Here is a 16367-nt window from a genome sequence, read left to right on the forward strand (position 1 = left end):
AAATATAGACAAACAACCATTCACACTCACATTCATACCTATGGACAATTTGGAAACCGGAGTACCTGGAGAAAGAAAACCCACACAGATGCCAAGCGGCCCCGCGTATTAACCCCTTGGCCACCGTGTGGCCTTCTCCAAGGACATTTTAACAGTGAATGATGATCTGAATGAGAAATTATGTGTTTCAAAATATTTATTTTAATGAAATCCTCCCTTTTAAGAACACAGTATCCATCAACTGTTGGTTGCAAAACAAAAGGTACAAAATATTTCTTTGCAAATCTTGTTTTGCAGGTGTTTCAAGGTGTGTTCACTTGAACGGAGCATTTCCTGTTGTAATTTTTGGAACCATACTTAAAGGAACTGTCTCAGTTATTACGTTTGTTTTGGTTTTTTTTCTGCAAATGTGTATTATATAAACCTTGTGAGGACAAGCGGTATATAAAATGGATGGGTGAAGAACTTTTCACTTTTAATATATGCTTTGTACTATATTCGTGATACAAATATAAAGATCAATTGTGTTGTGTATTATTATTTTGTAAACTGAAAAACCCATCAGAAGAACTGTTGGCTTTTATTTTGAAGGCGACGGATTAAGTTTACGGAAAAGATTGCAACTTCCGGAACGGATTGTGTTTTGTTTTTCGATGAATAATTCACCTTCCTGGTTTGAAGACTACCTTGTCAGGTAAGTTGCGTGTATTTAATGATATCGCAGTTAGAAATGTCTTTCGTACATTTGCTCGAAAAGCCGCAAAGTGTTTCGTAGCGTACGTTTGTGTCGCGGTTTGCCAATTATCTTCCCAAACACTGTCGCCTGTTTGCCAGCTCAGCGCTAGCTTGGAGGTAACGTTAGCGAGAGGAAACATGAACGGGATGTTCATGATCACATATTTGTCTTCAGATTTATTTTCTATGTCAAATTAATTAATACGCTCTTTGACGTATAGAGTAAAACGAGTCAGGTGTGCATGCAACCGACCCGTCCGTGTATTATGTTTGTTGTTTACATTGTGCTCTCCGTCTGACGCTTTGCTAAGTCACATCCGTTGTCTGCCAGGCTTTGCTAAGCTGCTCCACAACACTGAAGCGTTTTGGTTCGGTTGACATCTGGGATTTATTCCTGTCGTCTTTATGCTCCGTCGTGGTAACAGCCTTAACTAAGGTCACATACTTTCCATTTTAAAGTATTTCATCACCAGATGGATTCATGACAAAACATTTCTGTTCATCCATTTCGCATTGATGCCATTGAACCTCTCAGGACAATGTGTTACTTGGAACGTAAATGCATCTTTCGGTTTTAAATCCCCATTGTTGAGTACCTGTAGGGAAAAAACTGTCCAATTGGCTGTTTTGGTCTAATTTTAAATGTTTACTGTCACAGTAGAGTAAAGAAACGGGAATCTTTACACGCATTTTTTTACTTTAAGCAATTCTTCATTAGTGGTCAGAATCAGAATATCACAATAATTTCAGTGTGTATGAGAATGGAATTAAATAATAATGTGTACAGATTTATTCTCATTGAAAAGTGCAGCATTTTTTATCTTCGCATACCATACAGTAGTACGGTGGTCGGCAGTTGAAAAACACAGAATTATAAATAACTAAAAACTCATAAACACCATAAAACACATGTAAAGGGAATATGCTGCAAATTAAAAAAAAAATCAGTAATTACATATAATTGCAGAGATGAGGACGCTGAGGTTCACATTGAGTGTGACCAGGATGGATATGATCAGGAACAAGGAATAAGGAAGTATTTATTTATTAGTTTATTTATTAGCATTTGTGCTTGAGCTGCTGTGTTTTTCAAAGAGGATAGATTAAAACTTGCTAGGGTTGCTAGGGTTCTCATTGGGAGTGACCAGGATGGATAGGATCATGTACATCAAAGTACATCAAATTGACATTACAAGTTAGAGGCCTTGGAGATAAAGTCAGTATTCGGCCAGACTGAGATGGTTGGGACCTTTCCAGAGGAGAGATAGTGAATATATTGGTAGTAGGATGCTGCGTTTATGGCTGCCAGGTAGGAAGCGTAAAGGAAGACCAAAGATGAGGTTTATGGATGTAGTGGAGGAGGACATGAGAGTAGTTGTTGTGAGAGCGACAGATGCAGAAGACAGGTTTGGAATGGAGGCGATGGGTTTCCTGTGGCGACCCCTAAAGGGAAAAAAAGCCAAAAGAGAAAGAAGACATAAACGCTTCAGGATCCAAAACAAATGTTGTGAATTTAAGAATAGTATAATAACTGATAATACAGTATTTGACACTATTTTAGAAAAACAGCTTCAATCTATTTTGACGAGGTTTTTCAAAAATATATTAATAATTCGGTTTTGTGGTTGAATAGGGCCTATTAATAGTAAAAAAATATGCATATTAAATGCCATGTTACATATTATTTTGCCTAAATTAAGCATTTCAAGGCATAAAAATGTCTAAACAAACCAAAATACAAGTGTAAGGCATTCAAAATCCGTTAGCATAGTGTAGTGTTCAACACTAGTCACTAGGTGTCAGTAATGTTACTGTAATGTTTAGTGAGACACACAAACATCAGACTTGGTCGCCAGAACAACAGGTATTTATTGCATCTATATGTAAATACACATGAGCACAAGTCTAATTTAGATCTTAAATGATTTATTTACTCATACAATGTCTAATGTATTGTATAATAATATAGGGGTGTTAGTTCTACTCTAGACCGCTCTAATAATATTTTAAAATGTATTTAGAAGGCCGTGAACAAGTTGTTTATGCTCCAATTATGCGAATATATGATTTATAAATAAGGAAACTATCTTGATGCGCTTTGTTTAGCTACTGAGAAGTAGAATAAAACTTGACTTTACTCATACTATGTCTAATGTATTGTATAATAATATAGGGGTGTTAGTTCTACTCTAGACCGCTCTAATGATGTTTTAAAATGTATTTAGAAGGTCGTGAACAAGTTGTTTATGCTCCAATTATGCAAATATATGATTTTATAAATGAGGAAACTATCTTGATGTGCTTTCTTTAGCTACTGAGAAGTAGAATAAAACTTGACTTTACTCATACTATGTCTAATGTATTGTATTATAATATAGGGGTGTTAGTTCTACTCTAGACCGCTCTAATGATGTTTTAAAATGTATTTAGAAGGTCGTGAACAAGTTGTTTATGCTCCAATTATGCAAATATATGATTTATAAATAAGGAAACTATCTTGATGCGCTTTCTTTAGCTACTGAGAAGTAGAATAAAACTTGACTTGACAATTGTATAATAATAGAGGGGTGTTAGTTTTACTCTAGACCGCTCTAATGATGTTTTAAAATGTATTTAGAAGGTCGTAAACAAGTTGTTTATGCTCCCATTATGCAAATATATGATTTATTAATAAGGAAACTATCTTGATGCGATTTCTTTAGCTACTGAGAAGTAGAATAAAACTTGACTTGACAATTTTATAATAATATAGGGGTGTTAGTTTTACTCTAGACCGCTCTAATAATGTTTTAAAATGTATTTAGAAGGTCGTGAACAAGTTGTTTATGCTCCAATTATGCAAATATATGATTTATAAATAAGGAAACTATCTTGATGCGCTTTCTTTAGCTACTGAGAAGTAGAATAAAACTTGACTTGACAATTGTATAATAATATAGGGGTGTTAGTTTTACTCTAGACCGCTCTAATAATGTTTTAAAATGTATTTAGAAGGTCGTGAACAAGTTGTTTATGCTCCAATTATGCAAATATATGATTTATAAATAAGGAAACTATCTTGATGCGCTTTCTTTAGCTACTGAGAAGTAGAATAAAACTTAACATATCTGACAAAAACTTCATTTTGCTTGTACTTGTGTTTTTCTCAGGAGTAAATTGAAGTGGACCGTTTCCAGCAGAACACAGGGACCGTGAGTGGGTCATCAGGCAGTCTCCCTATGTCAGGCCGAAACGGGTCTGCAAGTGATGCAGACTGCCCGATCTCAGAGGACTGCCAGGTCCCGGATGTGGAACTAATGGAGCTGGGGCCGCTGCTGGAGGAGGGAGGGGTTCGACAGTCCACCTCCAAAGGCATCCACCCAGAGGTAGAACTTTTGAAATAACATCCCCCTACAGGACATAATGTGTGTCGAGCTTCAGTAATCCTCTCTTTTTTTTTTTTTAAAGGGAGCGGCGATGCTGGCAGATGACGAAGACGAGGAGGATGAGGTGGGAGAGGTCCTGACCTTGCCGCTTCAGGCCCACCACGCCATGGAGAAGATGGAAGAGTTTGTACACAAAGTAAGGACTTTCCGTACTCCAGCACTTATTGCAAATGTTTGTTTTGGCTACTATACACTCAGGTTGAGTGAGTTAGACAGCACAATGCTGTAAGGTGGGGCTACCTTTTCATTCCTACAACTCCAACCTGTCAGTCAGCTCAGGCGTTGCCTTTTGGCGTGGAGCCGCCCTCCCTTCAAATATGTTGACATCAAGAACTTCCACAAGAACCTTCCATGCAGTAGAACGAGCGTCTTGCATTATTGTAGCCATTCGTGCAAGTGTACTTAATGTTAGTGACACTTCTTTCATCTAGACCAGTGGTAGGCAAAGTACGGCCCGGGGGCCACATGCGGTCGGTCCACCAAGAGTTTGAATCCGGCCCGCCAGAGTTGCTTTCTAAGTATTTCAACTTTTAATTTTCAAACCAAAAACATGACTTCCAAGTCGGATGTTTTTTCATTCATTCACGGGTCGCGGGGGTGCTGGAGCCTATCCCAGCTGTCTTCAGGCTAGAGGCGGGACGTATACCCTGGACTGGTGGCCGGCCAATCACAGTGCACATATAGACAAACAACCATTCACACTCACATTCATACCTATGGACAATTTGGAGTCGCTAATGAACCTAGCATGTTTTTGGAATGTGATTGGCTGGCCACCAGTCCAGGGTGTACCCCGCCTCTCGCCCGAAGACAGCTGGGATAGGCTCCAGCACCCCCCACCGCGACCCTCCTGAGGATAAGCGGTGGAAAATGAAAATGAATGAATGTTTTTGGAATGTGGGAGGAAACCGGAGTACCCGGAGAAAACCCACGCATGCACAGGGAGAACATACAAACTCCACACAGAGATGGTTGAGGGTGGGATTGAACTCGGGTCACCCAGCTGTGAGGTCTGCGCACTAACCACTCAACCACCGTGCAGCCCTGGATGTCTTTTTTTATTTAAAAAAAAACCAAAAAAACTATAAAATTAAATGATGTGGTCCTGAAAAAAGGGACATGAGATCATACAGCTGATAATATAATACTTAATATACTTAATATAAAATTATTATATTATAATTATCATAATATGATAATATAAAATGAGATAAATAATTCAAGGGAAATTCTAAATAAAATAATGTGAGTGTGTGTAAATATGTGTTCTGCCCCCCCCCCCCCCCCCGGACAATTTTGTTAACTCAATGCTGCCCACGAGTCCAAATATTTTCCCACCCCTGATCCAGACCTTCACGGTAGTAAAGAATTCAGACATCTGATAATAAAATGTAGCATTTGCTGTGCAGGTTTGGGAGGGGCGCTGGAGAGTCATTCCCTTCCATGTCCTGCCAGAGTGGCTCAAGGACAACGATTACCTCCTACATGGACATCGCCCCCCCATGCCTTCGTTCCGGGCCTGCTTCGGAAGCATCTTCAGGATTCACACCGAAACCGGAAACATTTGGACTCATCTGTTAGGTCAGAATTCCAAGATGTGTCGTTTTGGTTCCCCTGTTTTTTTTTGTTTTTTTTTTTGTCAGGGGCCGTCGGTGTTAAGATATGCGTCATTGCCTAACTCTTTTCTCTCCCTCAGGGCTGATTTTATTCCTGTGTCTGGGCACGTTAACCATGTTGCGGCCCAACATGTATTTCATGGCCCCGCTCCAAGAAAAAGTGGTGTTTGGGATGTTCTTCCTGGGTGCTGTGCTGTGCCTCAGTTTCTCCTGGCTTTTTCATACCGTCTACTGCCACTCTGAGAAAGTGTCCCGCACCTTCTCCAAGTAAGACGCTTTTCCTCACTCGTCATCACATGGTTTATTTGTTTCAAACATGCTCAACAAGTTGGACGGAGAAACATAATGTTTACTCTTGCATGAATTAGCATGCCTGAAAAAGCTTATTTAGCATGCAACAATTAACACATGGGTTATAACATCCATCCATCTGTTTTCTATGCCGCTTATCCTCACTAGGGTCGTGGGGTTATGCTGGAGCCTATCCCAGCTGTCTTCTACACCCTGGACTGGTGGCCAGCCAATCACAGGGCACATATAGACAAACAACCATTCACACTCACATTCATACCTATGGACAATTTGGAGTCGCTAATTAACCTAGCATGTTTTTGGAATGTGGGAGTACGCGGAGAAAACCCACACGCATGCACGGGGAGAACATGCAAAGGGTGGAATGGCCGAGGGTGGAATTGAACCCTGGTCTCCTAGCTGTGAGGTCTGCCCGCTAACCACTCAACCACCATGCTGCAGGTACTCCGGTTTCCTCCCACATTCCAAAAACATGCTAGGTTCATTAGCGACTCCAAATTGTCCATAGGTATGAATGTGAGTGTGAATGGTTGTTTGTCTATATGTGATTGAATGGAGGGTGTACCCCCGCCAGCAACAACCATTCACACTCACATTCATCCATTCAATTTAGAGTTGACAATTAGCCTTTTTTTGGAATGGGGGAGGAAAACCGGAGTAAGGGAAAACATGCAAACTCCACACAGAGATGGCCGAGGGTGGAATTGAACCCTGGTCTCTTAGCTGTGAGGTCTGCGCGCTAACCACTTGATCACCGTGCCGCGGGCACTCCGGTTTCCTCCCACATTCCAAAAACATGCTAGGTTAAATTGTCCATAGGTATGAATGTGAGTGTGAATGGTTGTTTGACTATATGTGCCCTGTGATTGGCTGGCCACCAGTCCAGGGTGTAGAAGACAGCTGGGATAGGCTCCAGCAACAAACGCGACCCTCATGAGGAAAAGCGGTAGGGAATGAATGAATGAATGTTTTTTAAGCATGCAGGCCACACAGCTAGTAGACCTGAGTTCGATTCCACCTTCGGGCATCTCTGTGTGGAGTTTGCATGTTCTCCTCGTGCATGTGTGGGTTTACTACGGTTTCCTCCCACATTCCAAAAACATGCTAGGTTAAATTGTCCATAGGTATGAATGTGAGTGTGAATGGTTGTTTGACTATATGTGCCCTGTGATTGGCTGGCCACTAGTTCAGGGTGTACCCCACCTCTCGGCCGAAGACAGCTGGGATAGGCTCCAGCACCCCCCCATCGTGACCCTCGTGAGGATAAGCGGTAGAAAATGAATGAATGAATAAACTGTTTGAATGTTGACGGGAAGCTCGTGTTTGTTTTTTCCCCCTCAGGCTTGACTACTCAGGCATCGCCCTCCTCATCATGGGCTCCTTTGTGCCCTGGCTGTACTACTCCTTCTACTGTTCTCCTCAGCCTCGACTTATCTACCTCACCATTGTTTGTGTACTCGGCATTGCCGCCATCATTGTGGCCCAGTGGGACCGTTTTTCCACACCTCGGCACAGACCCACAAGAGCAGGTGACACGCCACTATAACGGAACAACCATCACACTATTTTACATTTAATCGTCTAATTCAAGTAGTCAACCAGTGAATGCATCACAGAGCACCAGCTCATTTGCATTGTGGTCTTAGGTGTGTTTATGGGCCTGGGACTCAGCGGCATTGTTCCTACCATGCACTTCACCATCGAAGAGGGCTTCGTTAAGGCCACCACGGTGGGCCAGATGGGTTGGTTCTACCTGATGGGGGCCATGTATATCACTGGTGCTGGTCTGTATGCAGCCAGGATCCCTGAACGCTATTTCCCTGGGAAGTGTGACATATGGGTAAGTGTTTAGTTTCTTTCTTTTTTTTTTTCCATATTTCTTTGGATTATTTGGATCTTGGTTTGGATTTTTTATATTCAGTATAGTTACTTCAGACTCCATTCACTGTGCAATATCAGATCAAGCTCCACGTGCAATATTAAGGCTCAAAGTCAGGGGTCTCAAACTCCATTTACTTGGGGGCCACTGGAGCTAGGGTCTGGTTTTCCAAAAAAAAACCAAAAAAACGCATTTATTAAAAACAGAAAAATGAAAAAAACTTTGCTTTGGTTCCAATTTTCTGCAAGAAAAGCTCTGATAAAACATTCCACTGTTCTCAAATATCTTACTTTTTATTTTTCTACACAAAATAAGATGAAAAATCAAGAATAAAGAAAATCAATCAATCAGTAATAAATAAATAAATATAATAATAATAATAAAAACTTAAGAAACCACATATAGTTGGTGGTTAGACAAATGATTTTTTTCAGATTAAAATGAACAAAGCATTATTAGAGCCCTGTAGACATGACAAAACACGACTATAGTCACATTTATACTCTTTTTATTTACAACATTTTGCGCAACTGCAGGGTCTTGAGACACATGCTAACTCGCAAACTAGAGAGCTAGCCACCTAAACGGTAGCCTCCAAGTTATTTCCTTTAAACTTAAATAGCCAAAAACTTACCACTTCCACACGGATAGGGAGGATAACTGTTAACAGTTATTTAACCTTTAACATGAACATTAATCAAACGTAATAATTTTTTTCTGGGTACATGATACCATACAGCATCCATATCAAACTAACATTAAACTTTCATATCAAGGCGGGGGCCGCGTGTTTGAGACCCCTGCTCTAAGTGCAATATATTAACATCTAAGTGAAGTATTTCTATAATGCCTCATATTAACTCACTAGCAAGATCTCATAGTGTATAGACTGGTCATATTTCATATTATGTGCAAACTGTATTAGTATATAAATTGCTGATTTGTTAATACTTGGGTTGTTTATATTGTTTATTTGTTTATATTGTGTATTGTGTACTCTTGCTGGTGTGCAATGCAAATTTCCCCACTGAGGGCCGAATTAAGGCATATCTTATCTTATTTCTTAATATTGAATCCTACTTTGTGGAAATTCGCATATTGCGGTTGAGTGTGGAATTAATAACCGCAATAAAAGAGGGACAACAGTATTGGGGAACAGCGAGTGGAAGAGAGTAACTACGATTCTACTACTACACTAAGTGTCTTTTCTACAATAATTCACAATATTCTGCGACGCAGACGCGTGACAGTAAAACAGGATAAGCATTATCCATTTTTAGCGTGGTGTGTACATTCCTGGTGCTAATAACAACTCTGATCTTCTCTCTCCTTCCAGTTCCACTCCCATCAAATTTTTCACGTTCTGGTGGTGGCAGCGGCATTCATCCATTTCTACGGTGTTTCTAATCTGCAGGAGTTTCGTTACGGTCTGGAGGGAGGATGCACAGATGACTCTTTGCTCTGAGACACCTGACTTGTGACTTTTTTTTTTTTGTCCTTATAGCCCCCTGCAAAGCACCACATGCATACACACACACACACACACACACACACACACACACATACAGTAAAAATGCTGCTGGAATTCCTTATATTTACTTATTGATCTTCATCAATGTCTGATTTGCTCACAGGTTGTGTGTGTGAGGGCTTTGGTGTTATTTTTTTTTTTTTATCCATTCCACTCCTCCGGCTTATTTTTGCTCCAGCAAAGTAGCATTAATTAGCCAATGAGCATTAACGGGAGTCCTCAATCATCACTACGTTTTTTTTTTTTTTTTTGTCAGTAATAAAACTTGAAAGTTGCATCCCAAGTAAGATCAATTGAATTTCAAAACCACGCATCGGCCTCCGTAGTCAGTCAGCATGTGACATAGGGTAACGCGAGTATTGTTTAGAAGTGCTGTAGCGGTGGGAACCAATCATTTTGGATGAATGTACTGTATGTTGTTTTGGTGCAGAACAACACTCCAGGTCACACACACACATGCATATATAGAAATAGGTGCTGTGTACCGATATACCGGATGTGTAAAAAAAAAATTACTGTTGGAACAAAATATGTCATACAAACACAAACCAATCTATGACCCCTCTGTAGCAGGAGTGGAAGACTCCGAAAGCCGAGCTAACGCACTTAAATTTGACTCAAAACTGTCATGAAGTGTATATAATTTGAATTTACATACATGAATTGAATAGCTCATTCAATAATGGCTTGAAAAACTGTTTTTTTTTTTTAATGCTGCCATTGTTATAACATGAAAACATGGGTTTACTTTCATTGGGTACATTCCTCTACCAGAGAAAACAAATAAGAATAGATTAAAGCATGTAAATTAACCTCCCCTGTCATTATTTTTCAGTCAAACAACACATATTTTTTTAATGACTACATTTAGCTCCTATGCGCCACGCACAATGTACAGATCTGGATGGGTCATATTGTGTTTTTCTGTCAGTTGCGAGCTTCCTTTTTGTGTTAGATTCCACATGCAATCTGAGGTGTAAATAGCAAATTGCACCTCCTGTTGTGTTCTTAAAATTAGAGACTTTGAATTGACGTATGGGGGTTTAAAAATGTGTTCATGTGTGATTGATATAAAAAAAACAAACTTTAGTATTCCTGTGCCTTAGGCCAATGGAAACGTTTGAAGTTAAAATGGCCTATCTTAACAGTCAAGGAATCCACAATGATTTCCAAACGTAGGCTCGTCTTGTTTTCCTCGCCATATACAATCAAATCATTATCGAAGCTACAACCCCACAGATAGGTTGTATCAACTGCTGTTTAAGACTACTTTTTCTAGGTCAACTTATTCAAGCTTTATTACAAAAAACTAAACCTATGTGTATTCTTGACTTTGTGTTATGTCCTGTGTAGAAAGTGAGAAATCATACATTTCATTGAAATGTAGGCATAACTATTTATTAATCGTTATCTTGGAAAAAAATACTGTAATAAATGTTTTTTTTTTCCACATGTACACACATGGTGTCCTGTTTTGTATTGTCTCCAGTGGGATTTGAAGATGTACAGCAGGGGTTTCAAACTCAATTTACCTGGGGGGCCACTGGGCAAGGCTGGGCCGCATCAGGTTTTCCAAAAAAAAACAAAACGCCTTTATTAAAAACAGAAAAATATACAAACTTTCAGTTTTTTGGTTCCGATTTTCCACAATAAAAGCTCTGATAAAACATTCCACTGTTCTCAAATATCTTAATTTTTATTTTTCTGCACAAAATAAGATGAAAAATAAACAAATAAAGAAAATCAATCAATCAGTAATAAATAAATATAATAATAATAATAATAATAAAACAGCAAATAATAAAAACTTAAGAAACCACATATAGTTGGTGGGTAGACAAATGATTTTTTTCAGATTAAAATGAACAAAGCATTATTAGAGCCCTGTAGACATGACAAAACACGACTATAGTCACATTTATACTCTTTTTATTTACAACATATTGCGCAACTGCAGGGTCTTGAGACACATGCTAACTCGCAAACTAGAGAGCTAGCCACCTAAACGGTAGCCTTCAAGTTATTTCCTTTAAACTTAAATAGCCAAAAACTTACCACTTCCACACGGATAGGGAGGATAACTATTAACAGTTATTTAACCTTTAACATGAACATTAATCAAACGTAATAATTTTTTCTGGGTACATGATACCATACAGCATCCATATCAAACTTGCGCGGGGCCGCACTAACATTAAACTTTCATATCAAGGCGGGGGCCTCAAACTGGTGTCCTGCGGGCCACATTTGGCCCGCGGGCCGCGTGTTTGAGACCCCTGATGTACAGTATTAACCTTCATTATCCATCCATTTTCTACTGCTTATTCTCACAAGGGTCGCAGGCGTGCTGGAGCCTATCCCAGCTGTCTTCAGGCGAGAGGCAGGTGACACCCTGGACTGGTCGCCAAAAATATACAAATGTTTAATTGATAAAATAGCAACCATTTTAATAGATGTATTTATTTTTTTTTACTACTGCAATTTTTATAACTTTGCTGAAATAGATTTTGCATTTAGTGTTGAATAAATCAGAGTGCAACTGATTTAACCTTTTGTTTTTTTGTTTATTTTCTATGCCACACATCCTCACTAGGGTTGTGGAGGTTTTTTTTTTGTAATATCTATGTTTATGTATGAATATATTATATTAACTTTCACTTCATCGGATAAAGAACATACAATGTAATCTAATTACTCATGCGGGTTTGTTAAAACCAGTGAAAAATAAAACAAAAAATACATACCGTACATTCTTTTATACAGTTCCGGAACTAATCATTGCGTAGCACTTGTTTCCAATCGAGTCATTGTAGTGGACGGTAGCGCCCAAGAGGAGCCAGAAATACTATGCTTGCATTAGCTAACTTACCGTAATTTTTTTAAATATTGAATCGTGTTGGTAATATTTTCCATTTTTTGGGGTAGGTATTTATATATCTTTTTAAAATGTGTGGCTCATTTTAATGTTTTTGTCTCGTAAGTGTTGTTATTCGATCACAGTGTTGTCATTCCCCGTTAATGCAAGGTAAGGAATTCAAAGTGACACCAGGATGTTTTTAATGACAATGCATTGTTCTTGGGTACAGGTTCGGATGTCTGTAATATTTATATTGTTTATTGTAGTTTTGTGGGGTTTGTAATGTAAATATATATGAATCTATGTCCTGTCCATAAAACCCGAAATGAACAATACCGTTTCACTCATCCCTAATTCAAGCCATAATTCAATTCATACTCATACTTCATACTATTATATTACCACAGTTTAGGAAATCAGCATTTAAAGGAGAGTAAAAGTATATTAGAGGAACCACTAACCAACTTTATCAAGTGTGGGTGGTTTGTATTGAACTGTTTCCTTCTTTTCTGTTCAAGTTGGTTTTAGCCCTCAAGATGGACCTCAATCCACAGGCTAAAGACAGCATTGACCGTGCAGACCTGGTTTCCGAGGACGGGAAGAACAGGAAGTCTGTCTTGTGTCAACGCTGCGGTTCCAAGGTGCTTTGTCCTGGAATGGCTGTGTTTGCAGAGAGAGAGGTAACCGGGGATGTTTATACACGCTGCACTAGTCTTTATGTTGATCAATTCAGTTAGTTTTCCACAAAGGGAAAAGGGAAAAAATAAATATAAGTATACTATAGTCCTCTATATTTTAAACTTAGAGTATTTCCCACAGGACTATAATCTATTTGTGGTAGTATAATGATGTAATTGTCTAATTTGCATAATTGCCCATGATTCATTTGCCTCATTTGCATGTAATGAACACTCTAGGAGAAGAGGGTAACATAGTTGGGGTGAACACCAATTTAGAACTAAATACTGTATGAACATTCTTCTTTTGCTTCTTTTTGCAATTAATTTTAGTCTGCAAAAGCCTCTTTACTAGATTTGTTGCTTTTTTTGAAAACAGTATCTGGAAGCTGTGTGATTACTTGCTAAATATAGCACCAGTGTCACTAGTGCTGCTACATCTTCTTATTCTTTGGCAACACAGGTAACGTATGAGGTGTGTTAATAAGCATAAATACATACAATGCTATTAAAATGTGTTTATAAGCAAGGGCGAACTGCCACAAATAGGTCGGAAACGCTGAACATTATTAATAATTTTTTCAACAAAGGGATGGGAATAACAATATACTGTAGAGCAGGGGTCTCAAACTCAATTTACGTGGGGGCCACTGGAGCTCGGGTCTGGGTGAGACTGGGCCGCATCAGGTTTTCAAAAAAAAAAAAAGCATTTAAAAAACTTTGCTTGGGTTCCAATTTTCTACAAGAAAAGCTCTGATAAAACATTCCACTGTTCTCAAATATCTTACTTTTTTATTTTTCTACACAAAATAAGATGAAAAATGAATAAACAAATCAAGAATAAAGAAAATCAATCAATCAGTAATAAATAAATATAATAATAATAATAAAACGGCAAATAATAAAAACTTAAGAAACCACATATAGTTGGTGGGTAGACAAATGATTTTTTTCAGATTAAAATGAACAAAGCATTATTAGAGCCCTGTAGACATGACAAAACACGACTATAGTCACATTTATACTCTTTTTATTTACAACATATTGCGCAACTGCAGGGTCTTGAGACACATGCTAACTCGCAAACTAGAGAGCTAGCGACCTAAACGGTAGCCTTCAAGTTATTTCCTTTAAACTTAAATAGCCCAAAACTTACCACTTCCACACGGATAGGGAGGATAACTGTTAACAGTTATTTAACCTTTAACATGAACATTAATCAAACGTAATAAATTTTTTCTGGGTACATGATACCATACAGCATCCATATCAAACTTTCATATCAAGGCGGTGGCCTCAAACTAGTGTCCTGCGGGCCACATTTGGCCCGCGGGCCACGTGTTTGAGACCCCTGCTGTAGAGTGTCCAGCAGTCTCATTATTTTTCTACACTGCTTTAACTTAAAGGACCTAAATGTAAAGTAAATAACAATGTTGTACATTAATATCTCATTACTGTACAGGGGAGGCTTGCATTTTAAAGGTTGCGGGGGTTCTTCAAGGGCACCTTATCTCCTGTAGTTGCATCGACAGGGGCACCAATGGGCATAAATCACTCGGATTATAATTTGAGGCAATCTTATGTCACCATATTGCAGTTGTTTTGTCATACACAAGCCCATAACCATCATATCCTACACACTGCATCAAATTGTTGCTTTTCTTTTCAGCTGATCCTGCCATCCATGCGTAAAAAGAGCAGCCTCAGCTCCACGGACGGCTCTGTGGACGGGGACACGCTGTCCGCCCACTGGTTAGTGGGTGAAATGTTTGATTTTGAGAATGTGGGCTTTACTAACGACGTGGGGAGAATCAAGTATCTCATCTGTGCAGACTGTGAGATCGGACCCATCGGCTGGCACTGTTTGGATGACAAGAGAAGTTACTATGTCGCAATAGAACGAGTGAATCATGCATAGTTTATACCAACTGGGTTTTTATTCAAATAATAATAATAATAATAATAAAAGCCAACAGAAATTGAAATGTGCCGACAGGCTTCTAAACCGTCAGAACTGACACTTATTCCTCCCACACATGCATTTGATTCCGAGTGTGCGTGGAAATCTGAGTGACTGTGTTCTTCAAACTGTATGAATATTGTACTCTAATAAAAAATAAATGTGGTTAATTTGGTGTCTTGAAAGTGACCTACATTTCATACCTGGCACTGAAAGGTCTTCAGGTCCCCCTTTGTAGTATTACACCATTATGAAATAACTTTACTTTTGTTCTTTTCGTAATTACAGTATGTAAAATGAGAAAAAACGTGCAATTTGTCATTGTAAATATACTTTATACCGCTTGGTGTCAGCATAACATTTAAGCATTACTGATCGTTGTTATTGTCGCCAGAATCTGTCAATCAAACTATTTGCCCCCGCCTACTAGGCCGAGTCCAACCAATCAGCAACAAGAATGCGAGCTAATATTTGTGTGCAACAGTTTTGACCTAAACTGACGAAAGATGAAAGAAAACTAGTTTGACAGTATTTCCACAGTATTTCCGTATACAATCAAGTAATAACTAAAATATATAAATCTCACAATACAATATGAATGTATGTCTCCTGTTTAGCAAACGAATGTTTGTATTTCAAAAGCATTTAGTCGGTGAAGTAGGCAAATGTTTCTTAGCAATCAACTCAATTTAAGTTGTGCTCATTTACTATAAATCGTAGTATTTATACTCTACTTCATTATGACATATATAATTTGGGTGATATGGTGTCATATGTTTTTAATAAAATACATATTTAAATTTTATTTAAACAAACAGCTGAGCTATGCCTCCTGCCTGCCCAATCAGCAGGCTCCTCTAGACCATTTAAAAACAGAGATCCGGTCGCAGCGGAATGATTTGGTAGGTGAGTTCGATTTAAGAACCGTGTGGCGTTGCCTTTGATTTCTGTTCAGCCGGGCGGGGTAAAGATAGAGCGCAGCACATCCATCCCCCCACTTCCCAGTGACGTGACTCGACTCGCGTCTCAGTGTTTCAAATCAAACGCAAACAGCAAGGGAGTAATCGTCCGTAAGGAAACCATTGAACAAATAATCCCGAACAAGAAATAAAGTGCCTAGAAATTACTAACTGTGCAATGGTAAACTTCCCTGAAGTTAATTTGTCTTAAAATAAATCGAGTTGTCATTAAAAGTATGTGATTGATCCCACCAAGTAATTTGGACCTGCATCTGTTGCGTGTGTGCATTTATATAGATGAAATTATGACAGTGATACGTAGGTATTATATGTAGGTAATTATGTTTATTCATATGAAAGCGAATGCTAATAATAAGTCATTTATGGGTTTCTACTTTTCGAAGCGGAAGCACACA

At 38.7% G+C, this 16367-nt stretch overlaps 2 protein-coding genes across 2 annotated transcripts; both read left to right on the top strand.

The window, feature by feature from the left end:
* The first annotated feature begins 596 nt into the window (after window positions 1-596).
* adipor1a (adiponectin receptor 1a) lies at window positions 597-9748 on the top strand. Its single transcript, XM_058055882.2, has 8 exons — window positions 597-694; window positions 3885-4100; window positions 4183-4296; window positions 5570-5741; window positions 5857-6043; window positions 7430-7617; window positions 7735-7928; window positions 9304-9748. The coding sequence occupies exons 2-8, from the start codon at window positions 3954-3956 to the stop codon at window positions 9430-9432; spliced, it is 1131 nt and encodes a 376-aa protein (XP_057911865.1). The 5' UTR covers window positions 597-694; window positions 3885-3953; the 3' UTR covers window positions 9433-9748.
* A 2553-nt stretch (window positions 9749-12301) lies between these two features.
* On the top strand, window positions 12302-15167 carry rabif (RAB interacting factor). Its single transcript, XM_058055896.2, has 3 exons — window positions 12302-12419; window positions 12874-13035; window positions 14702-15167. The coding sequence occupies exons 2-3, from the start codon at window positions 12892-12894 to the stop codon at window positions 14948-14950; spliced, it is 393 nt and encodes a 130-aa protein (XP_057911879.1). The 5' UTR covers window positions 12302-12419; window positions 12874-12891; the 3' UTR covers window positions 14951-15167.
* The last annotated feature ends 1200 nt before the right edge of the window (window positions 15168-16367 follow it).

The sequence above is a fragment of the Doryrhamphus excisus genome, linkage group LG18, assembly GCF_037039965.1.
Source record: "Doryrhamphus excisus strain RoL-2023G ecotype Guam linkage group LG18, RoL_Dexc_Guam_v1.1, whole genome shotgun sequence".
Classification (NCBI taxonomy): Eukaryota; Metazoa; Chordata; class Actinopteri; order Syngnathiformes; family Syngnathidae; genus Doryrhamphus; species Doryrhamphus excisus.